Source organism: Callithrix jacchus, chromosome 15 (genome assembly GCF_049354715.1).
Source record: "Callithrix jacchus isolate 240 chromosome 15, calJac240_pri, whole genome shotgun sequence".
Lineage (NCBI taxonomy): Eukaryota > Metazoa > Chordata > Mammalia > Primates > Cebidae > Callithrix > Callithrix jacchus.
The window spans coordinates 40,278,411-40,296,778 of NC_133516.1; the positions used below are offsets into that span (position 1 = coordinate 40,278,411).

General features: G+C 41.1%; 2 protein-coding genes across 23 annotated transcripts in view; one reads left to right on the forward strand and one right to left on the reverse strand.

Annotated features, from left to right (window-relative positions):
* Positions 1–234: 234 nt before the first annotated feature.
* Positions 235–11,842, forward strand: KCTD6 (potassium channel tetramerization domain containing 6). Of its 4 annotated transcripts, none has more exons than XM_002758495.7 (4): positions 235–487; positions 2,430–2,673; positions 7,330–7,399; positions 10,435–11,842. In XM_002758495.7, the coding sequence occupies exons 3-4, from the start codon at positions 7,373–7,375 to the stop codon at positions 11,119–11,121; spliced, it is 714 nt and encodes a 237-aa protein (XP_002758541.1). In that variant the 5' UTR covers positions 235–487; positions 2,430–2,673; positions 7,330–7,372; the 3' UTR covers positions 11,122–11,842. The 4 variants fall into 4 exon arrangements, with proteins under 4 accessions (XP_002758541.1, XP_078207466.1, XP_035131836.1 ...); XM_078351340.1 differs by lacking the exon at positions 2,430–2,673 and adding an exon at positions 9,836–9,887; XM_078351339.1 differs by lacking the exon at positions 235–487 and adding an exon at positions 9,836–9,887.
* A 2,475-nt stretch (positions 11,843–14,317) lies between these two features.
* Positions 14,318–18,368, reverse strand: part of ACOX2 (acyl-CoA oxidase 2) — a 32,043-nt gene continuing 27,992 nt past the window's right edge. For 12 of the 19 annotated variants that reach the window (XM_078351327.1, XM_078351332.1, XM_008981910.4 and 9 more), the window contains 2 exons: positions 18,071–18,250; positions 14,318–14,468 (listed from right to left, as the gene is read on the reverse strand). In XM_078351327.1, coding sequence (XP_078207453.1) covers positions 14,441–14,468; positions 18,071–18,250 — 208 coding nt within the window. In that variant the 3' untranslated portion in view covers positions 14,318–14,440. The remainder of the gene's footprint in view (positions 14,469–18,070; positions 18,251–18,368) is intronic. The other 7 variants (XM_078351337.1, XM_078351322.1, XM_078351335.1 and 4 more) reach the window with 1 other exon arrangement.

Genomic DNA, 18,368 nt, shown 5'->3' on the forward strand with positions numbered 1-18,368 from the left:
AGATATAGTGGGGCCCCATACAAGTTCGTGAAATGATTGAGGAGAAACGCTGCGCGACACCAGCCCTGAGGACGCAGTGGGCTTGTGGCTGGGCGGACCCCAGAATGTGGGCGGAGGCTGGACGTAGGGGCGGGGTTTAGGGGCGGAGCCTAGGGGACCGGACTGGGGCTTCGGGGCGGGGCTTCGGGGCTGCGGTGGTGTGGTCTTAACCACGCGGCTCCGGGTGCGCTAGCTGAGTTCCCCCGGCCGCCGGTCCCTTTGGCTTCCCGCCCGCGCCGCCGGTAGGGGGCGCCCGCGCTCGTGGCGCCTAGGCTCTGCTGGGAAGGCGCCGCCCGCGCCGGGCAGCTGGAGCCGCAACTCCGGGCGCGGGCTCAGTCGTCCCCTCTGCCGCCGCCGCCGCCACCGCCGTCGCCGGGCGCGGGCTCGCTCGTCCCTGCGCTCGCGTTCTCCGGCCGCGGGCAGCTCCCGGCCCGGCCGCCGCCGCGCAGTGAGTGGGGCTGGCGCTGGGCTTGCGGGGCCGGGGCTTGGAAGGGCCGGGTTTCCGGACATGCCTGAGCCGAGCGGGCAGGGGAGCTGGGCTGAGGAGGTTCTGGCCGGGGGAGCCTGGAATCGGGCGGCGGCGGGGCCGCGCTGAGGGGACCGTGCGTCCAGGGGCTGGCACGAGCCCGCGGCGGAGGTGCCCGCGGTCGGGCCTGGGCGGGGGTTCCGGGGCCCGCCCGGCGGGGACGCGCGATTTCGGCGCGCCCCTCGTCCGGGCCCGGAGCATCGCCCGCCCTACCCCTGGCGGGGTCGGGTTGCGGGGGCTTTGCTGGCGGGGCAACAGCGAAGCGTAGCCCAGACGGGGACATTCGGGGTGTGCTCGCAGATGATTGATTTTGGGAGATGGCGCTTATTAGCCACCAATTGCCCTAGTTTAAAACGTGAGGCAGGGCTCTAAACCCTGCCTGTGGGCTTTTCTGCCCTGAAGAGACACTCAGATTGCAGCTGAGTTCTTTAAGCTTAGATTTGTGTGTGTGGTGGCATTTTTAATGCTTGATGTCAAGGTGATAAATGACCGTGGTAATGGGGAGCCCCTGCAGCACCTGCTGGGCTGACGGTGGAGGCTGTGTCTGGGGGTGGGACGGGGAAATGAAACGTGACAGAGATCCTGTTTGGATATTCTGCTGAAGTTATCATGTTTCTGTTCAAGTATACCAGTTCTAGAACAAGTTGATGGATCCAATTTTAGGACTTTGTGATAAAGGAGGTTTGGGTGGCAAAGTGGCCCGGGATGACCCGGCTCGCTAAGCAGATTTGGAGTAGCCCAAGTATCTCTCCATATCCCCCTGGCATGTTCTTTTTTTCGCTGTCACGAATGCCCTATTACTTGAATCATCCTGGGATAGGAAAGCAGCTTGGGGACAGCATGTGACACAGTCCTGAGCCCAAGATTGAGATGTTTTCAAATGAACAAATGTGTAGCTAGGAAAAGGAAAATGTTTTTGTCAGCAGTGTTGGTAGGTTGAGAGAATTTTCTCTTTGGCGGAAAACCATCAGTCCATATTGATATTTGATTTTGTGATTTGCCTTAGATATGAAGGATGCAGCGGTCAGGGTAGTCATGGATGCTATTCCTAAGTTTTGTGATTTGAATTTTCATAAATCATATTTTAACCCAAGTATCACTACTTAAAGGGCTCTTAGGGTGAACCCTATGAATCCTTCAGTGTGTTTGGATTTTGATATTTGGGGTCCATTTAAAATGGAGTACATGTATTTACTGGGATTCAGCTTTACCTTGGAGATAATCCTGAGTCATGCTTTAAATAAGTTCCTTCTGAGATCAAGAGCTCAGATGTCTGGTGATCTCTGGAAAAGCTAGGCACCCCCCTTTACCTGTATGTACTTCTCCCTTCTGGAGCTCTGGGAAAAGGAGCACCTGGGGAGATTTGAAGCAAATTAAGAGGCTGCCTTCTCTATATTTGCCCTGTCTCCAGGCCAGTGCTCTAAATTACTTGTGTTCACACTCAAGTTTCTCATGTTAACATAGAAATTTTGTTTATACTGCTGCCACTAGTGTTTTCATATTTAATACTTGCCAATTTGCAGATGGTTTTATATTCGTGATTTCACTCATTTTCTCCATTTCCCCAAAGAAGAAGTTGGGCATAGAGTGATTTTCTCAGGGTCTCATAATCAGTAATGGAGCAGAATTCGATTACAGGACCTCCCAGGGAACTGTTCTCTTCTTTGTATTGTTGTGTTACTCTTAGAGGCCAATTTTTGCCTTTCTTTTGTGCCTAAATGGTGTAATTACTTTTGAGAAGGTGGTATTATCCTGTTTTTTCTTGTGGAAACTGAGTTAAGAGGAGTGTTATGATTTTGTGACTATCTATGACAGTTTTTTTTAATATTAGGTCACTTTTCAACCTATAGCTCCTCTTTTCTAGACCACATGGTTGAGAGGGGAGAAAGAGAAAATGATTACTTTTCCTGCAGTCATATGGTTAAGGATAATCTAACACCATAATCACATTATCCTTGTATGCCTGGCTACTTGTGCTGGCCTGTGTGTGAATGTTAACCCCAAAGACTCCTTTAGATGTCACTGAACCAGTTACTATAAAAAGTATTTCACTTTCAAACTCCCACATTTCGAGAAGAGCAAAACTCAGTACAAAGGCAATTTTGAAGGTAAGTATAGAAAGAGGGAGTTTATTGAGTCTTTTCTGAATGCCAGACACAAAAACGTTTCAGTAGAAAAGCATTTTAAAGGGCTGCCTGGAAACTCTGGGAAGGTAGTAGTTGGAGGTTTTTATTATTCATTGAAGTTTGGAGGTTTATATTGCAACATGTAAGTTGTTATATAGGATTAGGACTTTGGCCCTGGAGAATTCTTAGTCTATAGCAGAAATGATAAACTCAGAATATTTTTGTTAAGTTAGTTCATCATAACCAGTAAGCCTGTAATTGCAGTTCCACAGTGGTAGGGAGAATTGCATTTAAGGGTTCTTAGGTTACTTTTTAAGCTATTAACTTACTGAATTATGTATTCTTCAGATATGCTACTTTAGAAAATTAATACTTTCTTTTAAGGCTTCTATAAATTCTTCAGTATGTGTTTTCTTAAGCTTAATTACCTGCTAACATGACACTGTCAGAATTTATACATTAGTCATAATAACTTTTGAAGCTTAAACATGGGTGAATTTTCAGCACTGCTTTATATTCTTTGGGGAATGGTCGGTGGTGTTTTCACAGGAATTTTATTTGCGTCAAAGGTTAAATCTTTTCAGGTGAACTGATTTTACAGAGTCAGAGACTTCTTTGATCTTTATGGCTGTTTGTGCTTGGTTGCATTTGCTGTCTTTCAAAACCATCATTAGTTTTAGTAAGGAAAGTCACTGTAAAGGAAAGTTTTTTTCATTTTTCATTTGTTACCATTTCTGGCAGATTTTCTGAAACATTAGATATTTCTTTGCCTTCATCTAGTAAAACAGGCCTATTTGATGCCCATTTCAAGATCTTCCTTCTGCTGCCTATCTTGTGGTCATTTAACTTCTCATTAAGCCCTCCACTGGAGACTATGCCAGAAGGGAGAGAAGATGAAAAGCAAATAAATCATTTTCTAATTGTTAGCAGCTCTGGAAAATGATTTAGTAGAAGAGATTGAAACCATTCTGGAAATTCCTTGGGATTATGTTATATTTCATTCATCTGCATGGTTTCAGAGATGTTCCTAATGGTCATCAATTCAGAATTCAGAAGCTGATTATTATCCAGCTAGTGAATAACAAGGAATTCTTTGTGCCTTTTTAAAAATTTGCTTCTTGCTGTATCTAAGTATCTCTACAGGAGATATTTAGAAGCAGGTAGAGATAAAATTTAATCAATACTGTTTTTGCTCTTTGAACTTTTAATGAACAATTTGATTTCTTTAGACAGTTTAGTCATTGTTATTGGAAATGACTAATAGTGACTTTGCTTCAGTTTATTTTGATGTATCTTATATACAAGTATAGGAAGGCTTTTGGGTACTTTTTAAGAAATGTGGGCTATAGATTCCCATAATTGCTTTCCTGATTTATTAAGCATGAGGTTTCATTACATCTTTGTACCAGAACTTTTGCATTTGCTGTGGACCAGATTCAGGGACATCATCTAATTTTCTTTCTTTCTTCTTCTTCTTTTTTTTTTTTTTAATAATGCTCAAGAAGTTACCTTGTTTTGATTTAGCAGTAAAAAAAAAAAAAGATTAATGGTAGACAGACTTTTCATTAACAGTGGTAACATTGATGTATGCTTTTTTTCTTTTTTTTTCTTTTTTTTCTTGTCTTTGGTCTTCTGTTTCTCATTTAATCATTTGGATATTCATGGATTGGAGTTCTTTATTTTTGAGACAGAGTTTCGCTCTGTTAACCAGCTTGGGTGGTGCAGTCTCGGCTCACTACCACCTCTGCTCACTACAACCTCCACCTCCCAAGTGATTCTTCTGCTTCAACCTCCTGAGTAGTTGGGACTACAGGCACCACCACACCCGGCTAATTTTTGTATTTTTAATAGAGACGGCGTTTCTCCATGTTGGTCAGGCTCATCTTGAACTCCTGTCCTCGTGATCCACTGGCCTCGGCCTCCCAAGTGCTGGGATTACTGGCGTGAGCCACCGCACCAGGCCCTGGATTGGAGTTCCTTATGTCACTGCAGACAGAGGACAGCAGCCATTATTCACACTAATTGAATGGGTTCCTGTCTTTTTTTGTGTGTGAGCGGGACTCAGGAGAATTTTTACAAACCCATGTGTCTGTTTAGTTAGGCTGTTACTGTAAAATTTGTAAATAAAACCCTACTGGGTGGATAGGGTTAATAGATGGCTAGTAGAGAGTTTAAAGTTAATCTTTTTCAATTTCTTGTCTCTTAGATTCTGTTCTTTCAATTTCTACCCTAGGAGGGGATTTATGGAAAAATCTAGACTAAGAGTCAGAACATGCAAGTTCTTATCGAGTTATTTCCCCACTGTGATGCCTTAAGCTAGTCACTTAATCTGCCCTGTTTGTCTGTTTTGCATCTCTAAGATGAGGATAGTAATCCATGCTCGCCTACTGGTGTCAGGAATGTTGTAGGGGGAAAAAAAGTCTTTCATACCTGTCTATTAAATTGTTTCTTCATTCTAGAATCCCTTCTCAGGTTGTCCAGATTTTCTTTCAAGGATTCAACTGAGTGAGCTCTTCCCAGAAGTCCTCCATTTTCCCATTTGGAATCTTACTTTTCCCCTCTCATGGGCCTCTGCTGGTTCATCTGTTATATGGCACTTTGAATTCTGTTCTGTACTTCAGTCATTGCATGTTGCCTTCCATTATAGATGGAAAGCTCCATGAGGGCAAAGACTGTACTTTTTGTATTTCCATGTATCCATGTTGCACATAGGCACCCCATCCACCCCAGAGGTGACCCACAAGAATTGTTGGCTGAACGAATTATTATTGAGGTTGTCAGGAATGAATACTTTGGATGATGAGAAAATGCCAAAGATGAGCATCTTACCAGAACTTTTGGATGAGTGGCCTTTTAAATTGCTCAGTTACTAATCTGTTGTTATCAGTGACTGAATCAGATTCTGGCAAGACAAATTGGCAAAGCCCGTTTCTTGGTTCTGTTTACTTCGGATACTATTTGTGAAGCAAGTCAGAGGAATGAAAGACTGCCATAACAATCTTGAATTTGACATTTGTTCCATTTCTCGCCCCATAGCATGTGGAGGCCTATCTATATCCTACCGCTCTGTGTAAAGAATAAAAACTGACTGCCTAGAGCCTGGTCCACATTTTAGTTTGTGTGCTTTGAAGAGTTTGCAAGGTAGAGTAATAGATGCTTCAGGCTCTGATTTCAGCCCATGCTGTGCTATGCAAATGTTCTCTACATGCCTGAGTGACCTTTTGAGAAAGAGCCTTTGTGATCTTCTGTAGCCAGGGCTTGTTCTGGGAATTCTGTGCCAGATTCCTCTAAAAGTGGGAAAAGTGGATCTGTTCAAGGACCACATAAAAAAAAAACAAAAAAAAAAACAGTGCATTTCCTGGATCAATACCGCTAAGTCCACGTTTCTTACCATCCCTTGCCAGAGCTTTTGGAATTTGTTCTGCAGTTTGCTTTGCAGGTTGATTTGGGATTGAAGTATGTGAGAGGGAACTGACTAAGGCAGTTCAGTAGCTGGGAAACTGTTTGTTTAAGTGCTTTAGAATTGTAGATAAAAATAAATTTGCATTGGCATCATTAGTATCTGAGCATTTCTCAGTGTCTTAAGGCTGGCTCTCCATGAGTGCTGGCTGATTGACTCTCATCTATATTGATAAGGTTCTTTTTGCCCCAAATTGTGCTCTTAATAGTCTGGCATTTAAATTGCTATCTATTTGTTTTAATTATTGTACAAAGAGATATACATCATTATTTAAAAACATCCTATTTCTTAATATTATAATATACCATTCTGATGTATTTCTCTTGGAAAGGCATGCTGGTATCCTGGGAGGTTTATTATTTTGATGCTGTTACTCAGGTGATTGGTTTGTATAGCTGAAATGCTGATGAAGAGAGGTTTCCCCTTCTCCCTTTTTCTTTTCTTTTTCTTTTTTTTTTTTTTTTGAGACGGGGTTTCGCTCTTGTTACCCGGGCTGGAGTGCAATGGCGCGATCTCAGCTCACCGCAACCTCCGCTTCCTGGGTTCAGGCAATTCTCCTGCCTCAGCCTCCCGAGTAGCTGGGATTACAGGCACGTGCCACCGTGCCCAGCTAATTTTTTGTATTTGTAGTAGAGACAGGGTTTCACCATGTTGACCAGGATGGTCTCGATCTTTTGACCTCGTGATCCACCCGCCTCGGCCTCCCAAAGTGCTGGGATTACAGGCGTGAGCCACCGCGCCCGGCCTTCCCTTTTTCTTAAATGACCTTTTTGGTGAGGACCATTATAGGTTTGTACCAGGATAAGGTTGTAGAGTTAATCATAATATTCTCTTATATAAATTCTAAAAATTGATTTTCCAAGAAGAGAGGTAGAATTTGAATGACCGGGTTACTTCCTAGACTCTTCTTCCTTCTCTTAAGTACAGGATAGTTCTTTCTCTGAAAATCTGCAGTCTGTTAGTTCCAGATGGGTTCTCTGTGGTAAGAATACAGGGCACGTAGAAGGCCCTCAGGGAATGCTTTCCTTCCCAGATCTTTGCCCCATAGTGGGGTTCAGCTGAGCAAAGATGAGTAGTTTTTCTGGTGTTTGGCCTCCTCTGTTGGGTGGAAAAAAACCTTTCTTCTCTATTTTCATAGTCATATGTGCTATCATATGTCTGTTTTTCTCCTCTTGAAGTTTTCCTGAAACCTGGGCTCCGGAAGACGCAGCACTGGAGCAGATGGATAATGGAGACTGGGGCTATATGGTGAGTGGTTCTTGGAGATGTATTTTAAAGGCTGGGGAATTATTTTTCTGTGTCTTTTTACCCTTATGTATTTTTAGGTATAATATATCTTATAAGAAAAGAAAATTGTGAATTTGTGTAACCTCTCTGCCCCCTTTTACTTCGTTTAGATGTATTTTGGGGGCATTTTTGTCTTGTGTGGGTTTTTTTTTTTGAGACAGAGTCTTGCTCTGTCACCCAGCCTGGAGTTGAGTGGGGCAATCTCCACTCACTGCAGTCTTGGCCTCCTGTGTTCAAGTGATTCTCCTGGCTCAACCTCCCATGTAGCTGGGACTACAGGTGTGTGCCACCACACCTGACTAATATTTGTATTTTTAGTAGAGACGGGGTTTCACTATGTTGGCCAGGACGGTCTTGATCTCCTGACCTCATGATCCACCTGTACTAGGCAAGTAAATGTTGCCCAAAGTGCTGGGATTATAGGCGTGAGCCACCAAACCTGGCCTTGTGTGGTGTTTTAAAAAATTTTTTAAATTTTTTATGTGGAGTTTCACCGTGTTGCCCAGACTGAGGTGCAGTGGCATGATCTTGGCTTACTGCAACCTCCTCCCAAGTTCAAGTGATTCTCCTGCCTCAGCCTCCCGAGTAGCTGGGATTACCAGTGTGTGTCACCACGTCCAGCTAATTTTTGTATTTTCAGTAGAGATGGGGTTTCACCGTTTTGGCCAGGCTGGTCTTGAGCTCCTGACCTCAAACCATCCTCCCGCCTTTGATTGGTGTTTTAATGGAAGCAAACTCAAAGTTGATTCTCCAAATACTTTTTATAATCGCTGGAGAGATAACGTGATTTTTTTTATTTTTTAAAGTATGTTCCTCTGAAAACGCTTCATGAATGGTGACTACAAAAGGATCTAGTGAATAATGATATGGAGGGTATTTTGTTGTGGTTTGGGAGTGCCTCCTTTGCCACTTGCATTTTTTTGTGTGTGTGCATATGTCTCCCTATTTTTCTATTCCTTTGATGTGAGGTATATTTTACTTGCCTAGTACTTGAAGTTCTCTCTCTCTCTCTCTCTCTCTTTCTCTCTTTTTTTTGACAGGGTCTTGTTCTTTTGCCCAGGCTGGAGGGCAGTGACGCTATCTCAGCTCATCACTTTACAAGCTTAGGTGATTGTCCCACCTCAGCCTCCAGAGTAGCTGAGACTACAGGTGTTCACCACCATGCGTAGCTCAGTTTTGTCATGTTGCCCAGGCTGGCCAGGAACTCCTGGGCTCAAGTGATCTACCCTCCATAGCCTCTCAAAGTGCTGGGATTATAGGTGTGAACCATCACACCTGGTCTATTTTTTTTTCTTTTTTTTTTGAGATGGCGTCTTGCTCTGTCACATAGGCTGGAGTACAGTGGCACAGTGTTGGCTCACTGCAACCTCCGCCTCCTGGATTCAAGCAATTCTTCTGCCTCAGCCTCCTGAGTAGCTGGGACTACAGGGGTGCACCACCATGCCCAGCTAATTTTTGTAGCTTTAGTAGAGATGTGGTTTCGCCATATTGGCCAGGCTGGTTTCGAACTCCTGACCTTGTGATCTGCCCACCTTGGCCTCCCAAAGTGCTGGGATTACAGGCATGAACCACAGCCTTTTTCTTAAATAATATTTCCAAAACTGAAGGTTTGTGTTCTAAGAGAAGCTTGCTTCTCAAAAATTAAAGGGCAGATTACCACATTAATGTTACAAAAGTGAATACACTATCAGATTGTGAAATTTTATGGCTGCTGTTAGCCTTTGGGTATGTGATGCTTTTGTGGCTAGGTTGTATTGACTAAACTCTCTGTTTTAACTTAGTATTTGAAACTATCACTTCCATGAAAAAGTTACTAAGATTGGGTCTGCACACTTTTTAATTTAATTAAATTAATTTATTATTATTTTTTGAGACAGAGTCTCTCTGTGTTACCCAGGCTGAAATGAAGTGGTGTGATCTTGGCTCACTGCAGCCTCCGCCTCCTGGGTTCAAGTGATTCTCATATCTCAGCCTCCCAAGTAGCTAGGACTACTCATGCACCACCATGCCCAGCTAACTTTTTTATTTTTTATTTTTATTTTTAATAGAGATGGGGTTTTGCCATGTTGCCGAGGCTGGTCTTGAACTCCTGAGCTCAGGCTATCTGCCTACCTTGGCCTCCTAAAGTACTAGGATTACAGGCGTGAGCCGCTACACCCAGCCCAACTTTTTATTTCAAAAACAAATTTCATAGTTTGTTTCTTTTGTTTGAGGGGGTGGGAAAAACCCAAAGAAATATTGAAAGTAAATGTCTATATAATTAGATCATTTTAATTCTATCTTATGTTAAATTAAATTCATAAGAATGCAAGCCTTTTAAAAAAAATCAGAGAAAAATAAGTGTATTTTAACTTGGCTTTTTCCTTCCCACAATATATTCTGACCTGAAAACTGTAGATAATGGGCCTGAAATGATGTGACTCTGGAAGTCATGCCCTATATTCTTACAGTAAGTCTTCAAAGAATTGGATTTATCCTTCATTTTATTTTTTAGTTGAAAGCAAATGTCAGATCTCTTCATCTGGGTGGGTTTATTGCTGGAAGTTAAAGTCATTTTGCATTAGAGGATTACTAAATACATTACAGCCTGAAAGAATCTTGGGCTTTGCTCAGTATCACTTATTTATTTATTTATTTTTTGAGACAGAGTCTGCTGTGTCGCCAGGCTAGAGTTTGCAGTGGCGCAATCTTGGCTCACTGCAACCTCCGCCTCCCAGGTTCAAGTGATTCTTCTGCCTCAGCCTCCCGAGTAGCTGGGACTACAGGCGTATGCCACCACCCCCAGCTAATTTTTTGTATTTTTAGTAGAGACAGAGTTTCATCATGTTGGCCAGGATGGTCTCGATCTCTTGACCTCGTGATCTGCCCACCTTAGCCTCCCAAAGTGCTGGGATTACAGGTGTGAGCCACTGTGCCCGGCCTCACTGATTTTCTTAAATTGTCAAAGTTAGTATTTAAAAATTTCAGATGACTGATCATTTCTTTAAAAATTTCAGATGACTGACCCAGTCACGTTAAATGTAGGTGGACACTTGTATACAACGTCTCTCACCACATTGACGCGTTACCCGGATTCCATGCTTGGAGCTATGTTTGGGGGGGACTTCCCCACAGCTCGAGACCCTCAAGGCAATTACTTTATTGATCGAGATGGACCTCTTTTCCGATATGTCCTCAACTTCTTAAGAACTTCAGAGTTGACCTTACCATTGGATTTTAAGGAATTTGATCTGCTTCGGAAAGAAGCAGATTTTTACCAGATTGAGCCCTTGATTCAGTGTCTCAATGATCCTAAGCCTTTGTATCCCATGGATACTTTTGAGGAAGTTGTGGAGCTGTCTAGTACTCGGAAGCTTTCTAAGTACTCCAACCCAGTGGCTGTCATCATAACCCAACTAACCATCACCACCAAGGTCCATTCCTTACTAGAAGGCATCTCAAATTATTTTACCAAGTGGAATAAGCACATGATGGACACCAGAGACTGCCAGGTTTCCTTTACTTTTGGACCCTGTGATTACCACCAGGAAGTTTCTCTTAGGGTCCACCTGATGGAATACATTACAAAACAAGGTTTCACGATCCGAAACACCCGGGTGCATCACATGAGTGAGCGGGCCAATGAAAACACAGTGGAGCACAACTGGACTTTCTGTAGGCTAGCCCGGAAGACAGATGACTGATCTCCAACCCTGCCACAGGTTCCTGGAAATAGACTCTCCAGGAAATGGAAGATACAGATTTTTTTTTTAATCACAGTGTGAGATTTTTTTTTCTTTTAAATATTTGTATTTATTTGAAGGCAGTGAGGACCAGAAGGAAGTTTTGTGCTTTGGTAGACTCCTCCATGTTTTCTTCCCTTCCCCCTGAGTATGCATGTGCCTGTTCAGAGTCTCCAGATACCTTTTTTATAAAAAGAAGTCTGAAAATCATTATGGTATATAATCTACCCTTAACAGAGCTTTTTTTATTACAGTGCTAAAATGATTTCTGATAAAATGGTCCCTAACTCAACTAGTAGGCTAAACATACAAGAATGAAAGAATAAGTAGAGTACTCATGATGCCTTTGAGAAAAATCAAAAGATCATGTAGGGTGACCTAGTTTCCAAACCAATAAGTAGTATTGTAATATTAAAGGAAAACTGTTCCAATCATTTAAAAGTACTTAATAAGTACTGCTTTTTACAGTTATGACAACTGTTTCTTTCTATGCATATAAATCAAGGAACCAAATATCTGTAGCCATGGAAATGTCTGACTAGAAATATTTATATTGAATTCTGAATACAAAATGTCCCTGTGGTAGAACTCTTACTCTTTATGCCTGGTGCAGTATAATTCTCAAGTGTACTGTCTACCAGAAAAAAAAAAAACCTAATAAAAAATGAAATATGAAAGTTAAGTTTGTATTTCTTGATTATTATTACTTAAGCGGGGGAATCATATTCCTTGTCTAAAAGCTGCCCATAGCACATTTGTATTTGATTTGAGAGGACACAGTGGGACCTTAGGTTACAGTTTATAGGAACTCTGTTGTGTCATTGAAGCAAGGATGGATGGAATTATTAATTTTGACTAAAAGGGTACATGTTTGAACAGTGAACATAGAGTTTTTCACATTTTAAAAAATGGAATTTATGTTGAAGATTACAGATTTTTCTTTAATTTCCAACAGTTCTATGACCATTATTTCAGTTTTGTGCTAAGCACAGGGACAAAATGATTTTAGCCCTTTATGCTCATGTTTTGTGGTAACTCACAAATGTATTTTGTTATCAAAGTTAAGATTATTTCTGAAGGGAAGAAACAAACTGCAGTGAATGAAGGACCTAGAACAGCTGGAGAAATACACCTACTTTTATTTATTTCACTGTAGTCTTATTTTGTATAGTTCATTTGCTTCTATTTCTTGAAAGTAACTCAGGAAGTATCATTTTAATTATACTGAGACTTCCTAGTTTGTTAGACCACCGTATCAAAGGAAGTCATGTAATTTATTCCCTATTTTCTTGGGGAAGAGTGGAGCTCTGAGGCTGTCTGCCCTGGGGCAGGCAGGCCACTCCTTTTCTCTTTTTCTCTTTGAGAATATTCTGAGGTTCTCTCTCTGCAAGGAAGATGACGACACTTCCTTATGTCTATTTTTGCCCATGTCTCTGAAAATGTATTTTAAAATTTGACAAATGGCCAATATCCAGAAATCTGTAATTACCCTATTTTCACCATCTTCAAACTAAGATCCTTTGATGTTATTGACAGGTTTCTGTGGTTTCAGTGAGTCAATATTTGAGTACAGGTTTATCATTTTGGAAAATTATCTTGTATTTAAAATTGATTGATAGTTACCTTTAAAAAAAAAAAAAAAGGCCCAACCAGTTATGTATTGTTGAGCTTGCTGAGGTCAATATGAAATAAAATGATTTGGGTTGAAAACAGGTGTGGAAATAAGAATAATACCAGTTCCCAGTTTTAATTTTAATTTTAATTTATTTATTTTTGAGATGGAGTCTCATTCTTGTTGCCCAGGTGGAGTGCAATGGTGCCATCTTGGCTCACTGCAATTGCCTCCCAGTTTCAAGTGATTCTCCTGCTGCAGCCTCCTGAGTAGCTGGGATTACTGGCATGTAACATCATGCCTGGCTAATTTTTGTATTTTTAGTAGAGATGGGGTTTCATCATGTTTGCCAGCCTAGTCTTGAACTCTTTTCTTTTTCTTTTTTTCAATGCCACTAATATGCCAATGGGTCTTGAACTCTTGTCCTCAGGTGATCCACCTGCCCTGGCCTCCCAGAGTGCTGGGACTACAGGTGTGAGCCACCGTACTTAACCCAAGTTTTTAAAAGTTAAAAACTTATCAGGCCTCTTCCTTGTCCTGCTTACTGGAGATGTTTGCTTTTGGTAAATTTTCTCAAATTTAGTAATTATTAACAATAAAATGATTGTTTATATGAATAAATCAGGAAAAGTAGCCAGCTGAGATTTTTTTTTTTTTTTTTGCCATTTTATTTATCTAATGACATTTAGAGTGTTTTGTCTAGTTGGGTAACTGAAAATGATATGAAAAATGTAGCTTGATTACATTTGGGTAACTTGAGACAGTTATATCTTTTAATGAAATTTTAAATCATTTTCACTGTGGGAAGAGTTGATTTTTAAAAGTTGATACTTAGTTGCATTCTTAGAGCTGTATTTTATTTAGATTACAGCAAGTATAATCACTTAGGAGGATTGTGTGTGTGCATGTATGTGTGTCCCTTTAAACCCAAGGATAAATGTGTGCTAAAGAACGCAGTGACGACTAATGAGCCTATTGGCTTTTGCTAGATCTAAAACAAAATCCTGGTATTTAACCAAATAGATGCTGTTACTGGATAGTGGTGCTGTTTTTTACTGTGGAAAATTTCTTTTTCTTTTTTGAGACAGGTTCTTTACTCTGTTGCTCAGGCTGGAATGCAGTGGTGTGATCATGGCTTTCTGCAACCTCAACCTCCTGGGCTCAAGCAATCAGCCTCCCAGTAGCTGGCACCACAGGCATGTACCCCCATGCCCAATTTTTTATTGTTATTTTTGTAGAGATGGCATCCCTATATGTTGCTCAGGCTGGTCTTGAACTTCTGGGCTCAAGTGATCCTCCTATCTCAACCTCCCAATGTGTTGGGATTACAGGCATGACCCACTGTACCCCACTGGAAATTTCAAACACATTCAGAGGTAGAGAGAATAGTGTAATGAAGACCCATGTACCTGCCCGTTGACTAGCTTCAACAACTATTCACTTTGCCTTTTTTCTCCTATAGATTATTTCAAAGTAAATCACAGATATTATTTCACATGTATCACTTCAGACTGTATCTAAAAGTTAATGACTAAAACATAAATATCTAATTTAAAATTTTAATTTTGCGTATATGCCATAGTACCATCATTACATAGTGGTGCTGGTTGCTTCTTGAATACTGTTGGTTATTTCATAGCTTGGATCTCCAACTTTGTAATAGTGGTCTTATATATTCCTCATAGGCAGGGTTCTCCTGTTTGTACAAAGAAACACGTTATTAAGACAGTACATTTCTGCCAGGATTAATGACTTTTTCTTTCAAATTAAGTCTTTAGTTTCAAAAAGTAACATTACATAAGATCCTTAATTTTAAAAATTATTTCTAAAACTCATTTTGTGTGAACATATGGAGAAACATTTTTTCCAAAGGGCATCCTTCCTTTTCTCATGCAGATTTTAAATTGTGGATGCAGGTGGCCAATTAAAAACACAGCTTATCACTTGCTTTTGGAATTTAATACAAATAAAAGGCTTGACTCTTGGAGGCTCTCTGAAACTGAACATTATTTACGAAGCAAGGAACCAGATAGTGGGATCACATAAGCGGTATTCTAGGTCTGACTAGGTTATCCTCATTATGCTGTAATTCAGTGTCTTGATTCTTTGTTTCTTAGTTCTAGTCTCGTCTTTTATAATATTTACTTGTGTGTGTGTGTGTGTGTGTGTGTGTGTGTGCCTGTCTACACTAAAACTGTAAGCTCCTTGAACACTGGGCTTATGACTTTTTTTTTTTTTTTTTTGAGACTAGGGTATCGCTCTGTTGCCCAGGCTGGAGTGCAGTGGTGCGGGGATCTTGGCTCACTGCAACCTCTGCCTCCCAGTCAAGCAATTCTCGTGCCTCAGCCTCCCGAGTAGCTGGGATTACAGGTGTACACCATCACACCTGGCTCATGTTTGTATTTTTGATAGAGACAGTTTGGCCATATTGGCCAGGTTGGTCTCAAACTCCTGACCTCAAGTGAGTCACCTGCCTCAGCCTCCCAAAGTGCTGGGATTACACGCGTGAGCCACTGCACTCAGCCTAGGTTTATGACTTTTGTTCTGCAGTGTATCTTCAGTATCTAGAATAGTTTCTGGCATAAACATGTACTTAGTAAATATTTGTTGAATTATCGAATGAATGAATCAGTAGATGTATTAAATGCATCTAACTCCTACTTGGACAAATTTTTACAATAGAATAATTGGGGAAAAACAAGATTTTTGTTTTGAAATTATCCCCAATGATTACTCCCTTAAACCAAGAAAGCACATCATCCTCTCCAGGGATAAAGCTCATCACTGCCCCAGATAGAAGAGCCTCTCATTTGATTGCAAGATGTTTACCTTAGCATAGCACTTTTCTTTTGGTAGAAAAATGTCAGTGAAACATATTCCTATTTGTACTTAAGTGTTTACAGGGCATGTTTCAACATAGCTGCTCTTTTATTTAAAATATATGCCGGGTGTGGTGGCTCACATCTATAATCCTAGCACTTTGAGAGGCTGAGGCAGGCGGATCATTTGAGGTCAGGAGTTCAAGATCAGCCTGGCCAACATGATGAAACCCCATCTCTACTAATAAAAAATACAAAAATTAGCTGGGTGTGGTGGTGCGTGCCTGTAATCCCAGCTAGTCAGGAGGTTGAGGCAGGAGAATTGCTTGAACCTGGGAGGCCAAGGTTGCAGTGAGCCATGATTGTGCCACTGCACTTCAGCCTGGGTGACAGAGCGAGACTCCATCTCAAAAAAATAATAAAATGTATACATAAAATATCTGTAGTGTGTCTCTTTCTATTAGTGCAAATGAGGAAAGCATCTCTTATTGCACCTTCAGCATTATAGCATTATATCTTAAGGTTAGGGTTAAAAAATTATCCACAGATGAGAAAAATACATTTTAAAAGTACTATTTTGGTGATCTCTAAAGGAGCCAGAAATGTAAGATCATATGGCTATGTGTCAGCAGGCAGCCTCGTGTCATTTTAACTAACTGGAAACAGTTCACTAAGATCATTTGTAACTTCACATTCCCAAATTGTCATGTGTGAAAGATCCAGTGCTATACCTGTTACCTGTTTAGGAAGGTAATATAAGCTAAGATGACACAAGTCTGTGGCACTATGATGAAGGAAGTCAGCAGCTTCCTTCATCTCACTGCATAGGTCCTAAAACCGTGTTCATTTATTCCATAAACGTGGAGTGTCTACTCCGTGGTAAATCCTGGCATTGGGAAGGTGACGACACCATCGTTGTTCACAGGAGTGGAAGGAGATAGAAGTGAATGGGATGAAGTGCATCAATGTTTTCCCAAATGCGTTGACCCTCTGGGTCAGTCATTCCTCTCGTTTACATAAACATGCTCTTATGTACTATCCAGATTGAAGTCTTTTATAATAAACATTAAAACCAAACTAAAACACAAGAAAGCCCCCGCCATTCTCTCTAGAGAAGCCAGAATGTTTCCTGTGCTGCCAGTAAAACAGGTTTGAGCTATATATGTCAGCATTTCTGACAGGTGTTATAGCAGGGCGGGTTTTTCTCTGGAGCACCAAAGGGCATACATTTATCTTTAGACCACGGGAGCTTGTCTGGAGTGGGAGGATTGCTGAATTTTTATGCCAAGATTTAAATGTTAGAAAGCAGATCTAATCATTAGAAAAGTAACACACTGGAAGTAGGTTAACTACTAAAGCTGTGAATGTATACCTTCTTTAGGTAAATTGTTTCTATTTCCTTGAGTTAAAAGGATGTCTCTCTGGGACAAGGAGTGACCAAGATGGGTTGGTTGTGTCATAACTTCAGATAATCATGTTAAATTAAGCCATGTGGTATGACAGGCTGCAAATTGTTAAGAGCAAGTCTAACACCATGCTAAGTGTGAATGAAAGCTTGAGAGTTGCCAATTTGATGAGGTGTTAAGACACCTTTTCTGAAATTGGACCAAAGAGGTAAGAAAGAAAGCTTCACCATCCGAATAATATATTTGCACTATACAATTTAAAATAATCTGTTGTGAACCTATAGACTTTGTTTTGATCATCTGTGTAAAATCTGTTATTAAATAATTGGTTCCTCATATTCTAAATACAGGGTTTATTTCTTCACTGCTGTTAACATATTCATTGACATTTGCAACTTTTCCCAAAGAGGCTCATCAGCAGAGAACTGTGAGCATACCCTGGCCCTAGAGTGTTGGGACCTTATGAGTCCTCCCTGTCTTCTCGCTGTTAATGATGTAGAGTACTGGTGTGCTCTCCTAGGATGGCTGGGGATTTTTTTGGCATGACCCTTGAGTGTGTCACTTATACGGCTTTCCTGGGCTACTGATGTCAGTGCAACAGCTTTTTTGCTCCTTGAATTGTATTCCTAGAGTGAAGAGGAGAGGGTATCATCTCTAGCAGGAAATCAGGTCTGAGAGAGACATCCCTCAAGCTTCCTATCACTTCTGAATACCCCCTTTTATCTACACAAAACTGAAAGTTAAAAGGCTGAAAATAAGGTAGTTAAATCACCACAGTGATTTATCTCCTTCTTTTTGTTACTTAAAAGCCAGTTTACCACTCTGTGTGTATGCCCTTGGGTCTGTCAAGCCATGATTTAGAGCGTCGGCCTTCCTCTTAATTCCCTTTACCAAGTTCCGAGCAGTGCATTTTGCTGATTATAGTCTAGGCTCAGAGTTCCTGCCAGGCCATACCACCACTCCTGGTTTCTTTTATGTGTTCTCTGAAAATATTTTAAACAGACATGCTGCGCCAAGTGATTTCCAACCTAATGGGAATCAATTAAAATGGGAAAACATGAAGGTGTACTCACTGCCTTTTCTCTGCTTTTTCACGTAATTTATAATTCCACTCAACTACCTGAGTATTGGTTGGTGACCTCTGAGCCCACTGGAACAGGCGTTCATAGACATTTCCATCATAACAGCCAAGTGCTGAATTTAAACACTGATCGGTGAAGTCAAACGCATCAGTTAACAGGATGGCATCCTTCCTGGTAGAGAAACAAGAGTTTGTGAGTGTTTCAGATTGCTCTTATGAATCAAACTAGTCTTAGATGGCAAATAACAATATCTAATTAAAGGTTGCGTGATTATTCAATTTTCAAACAA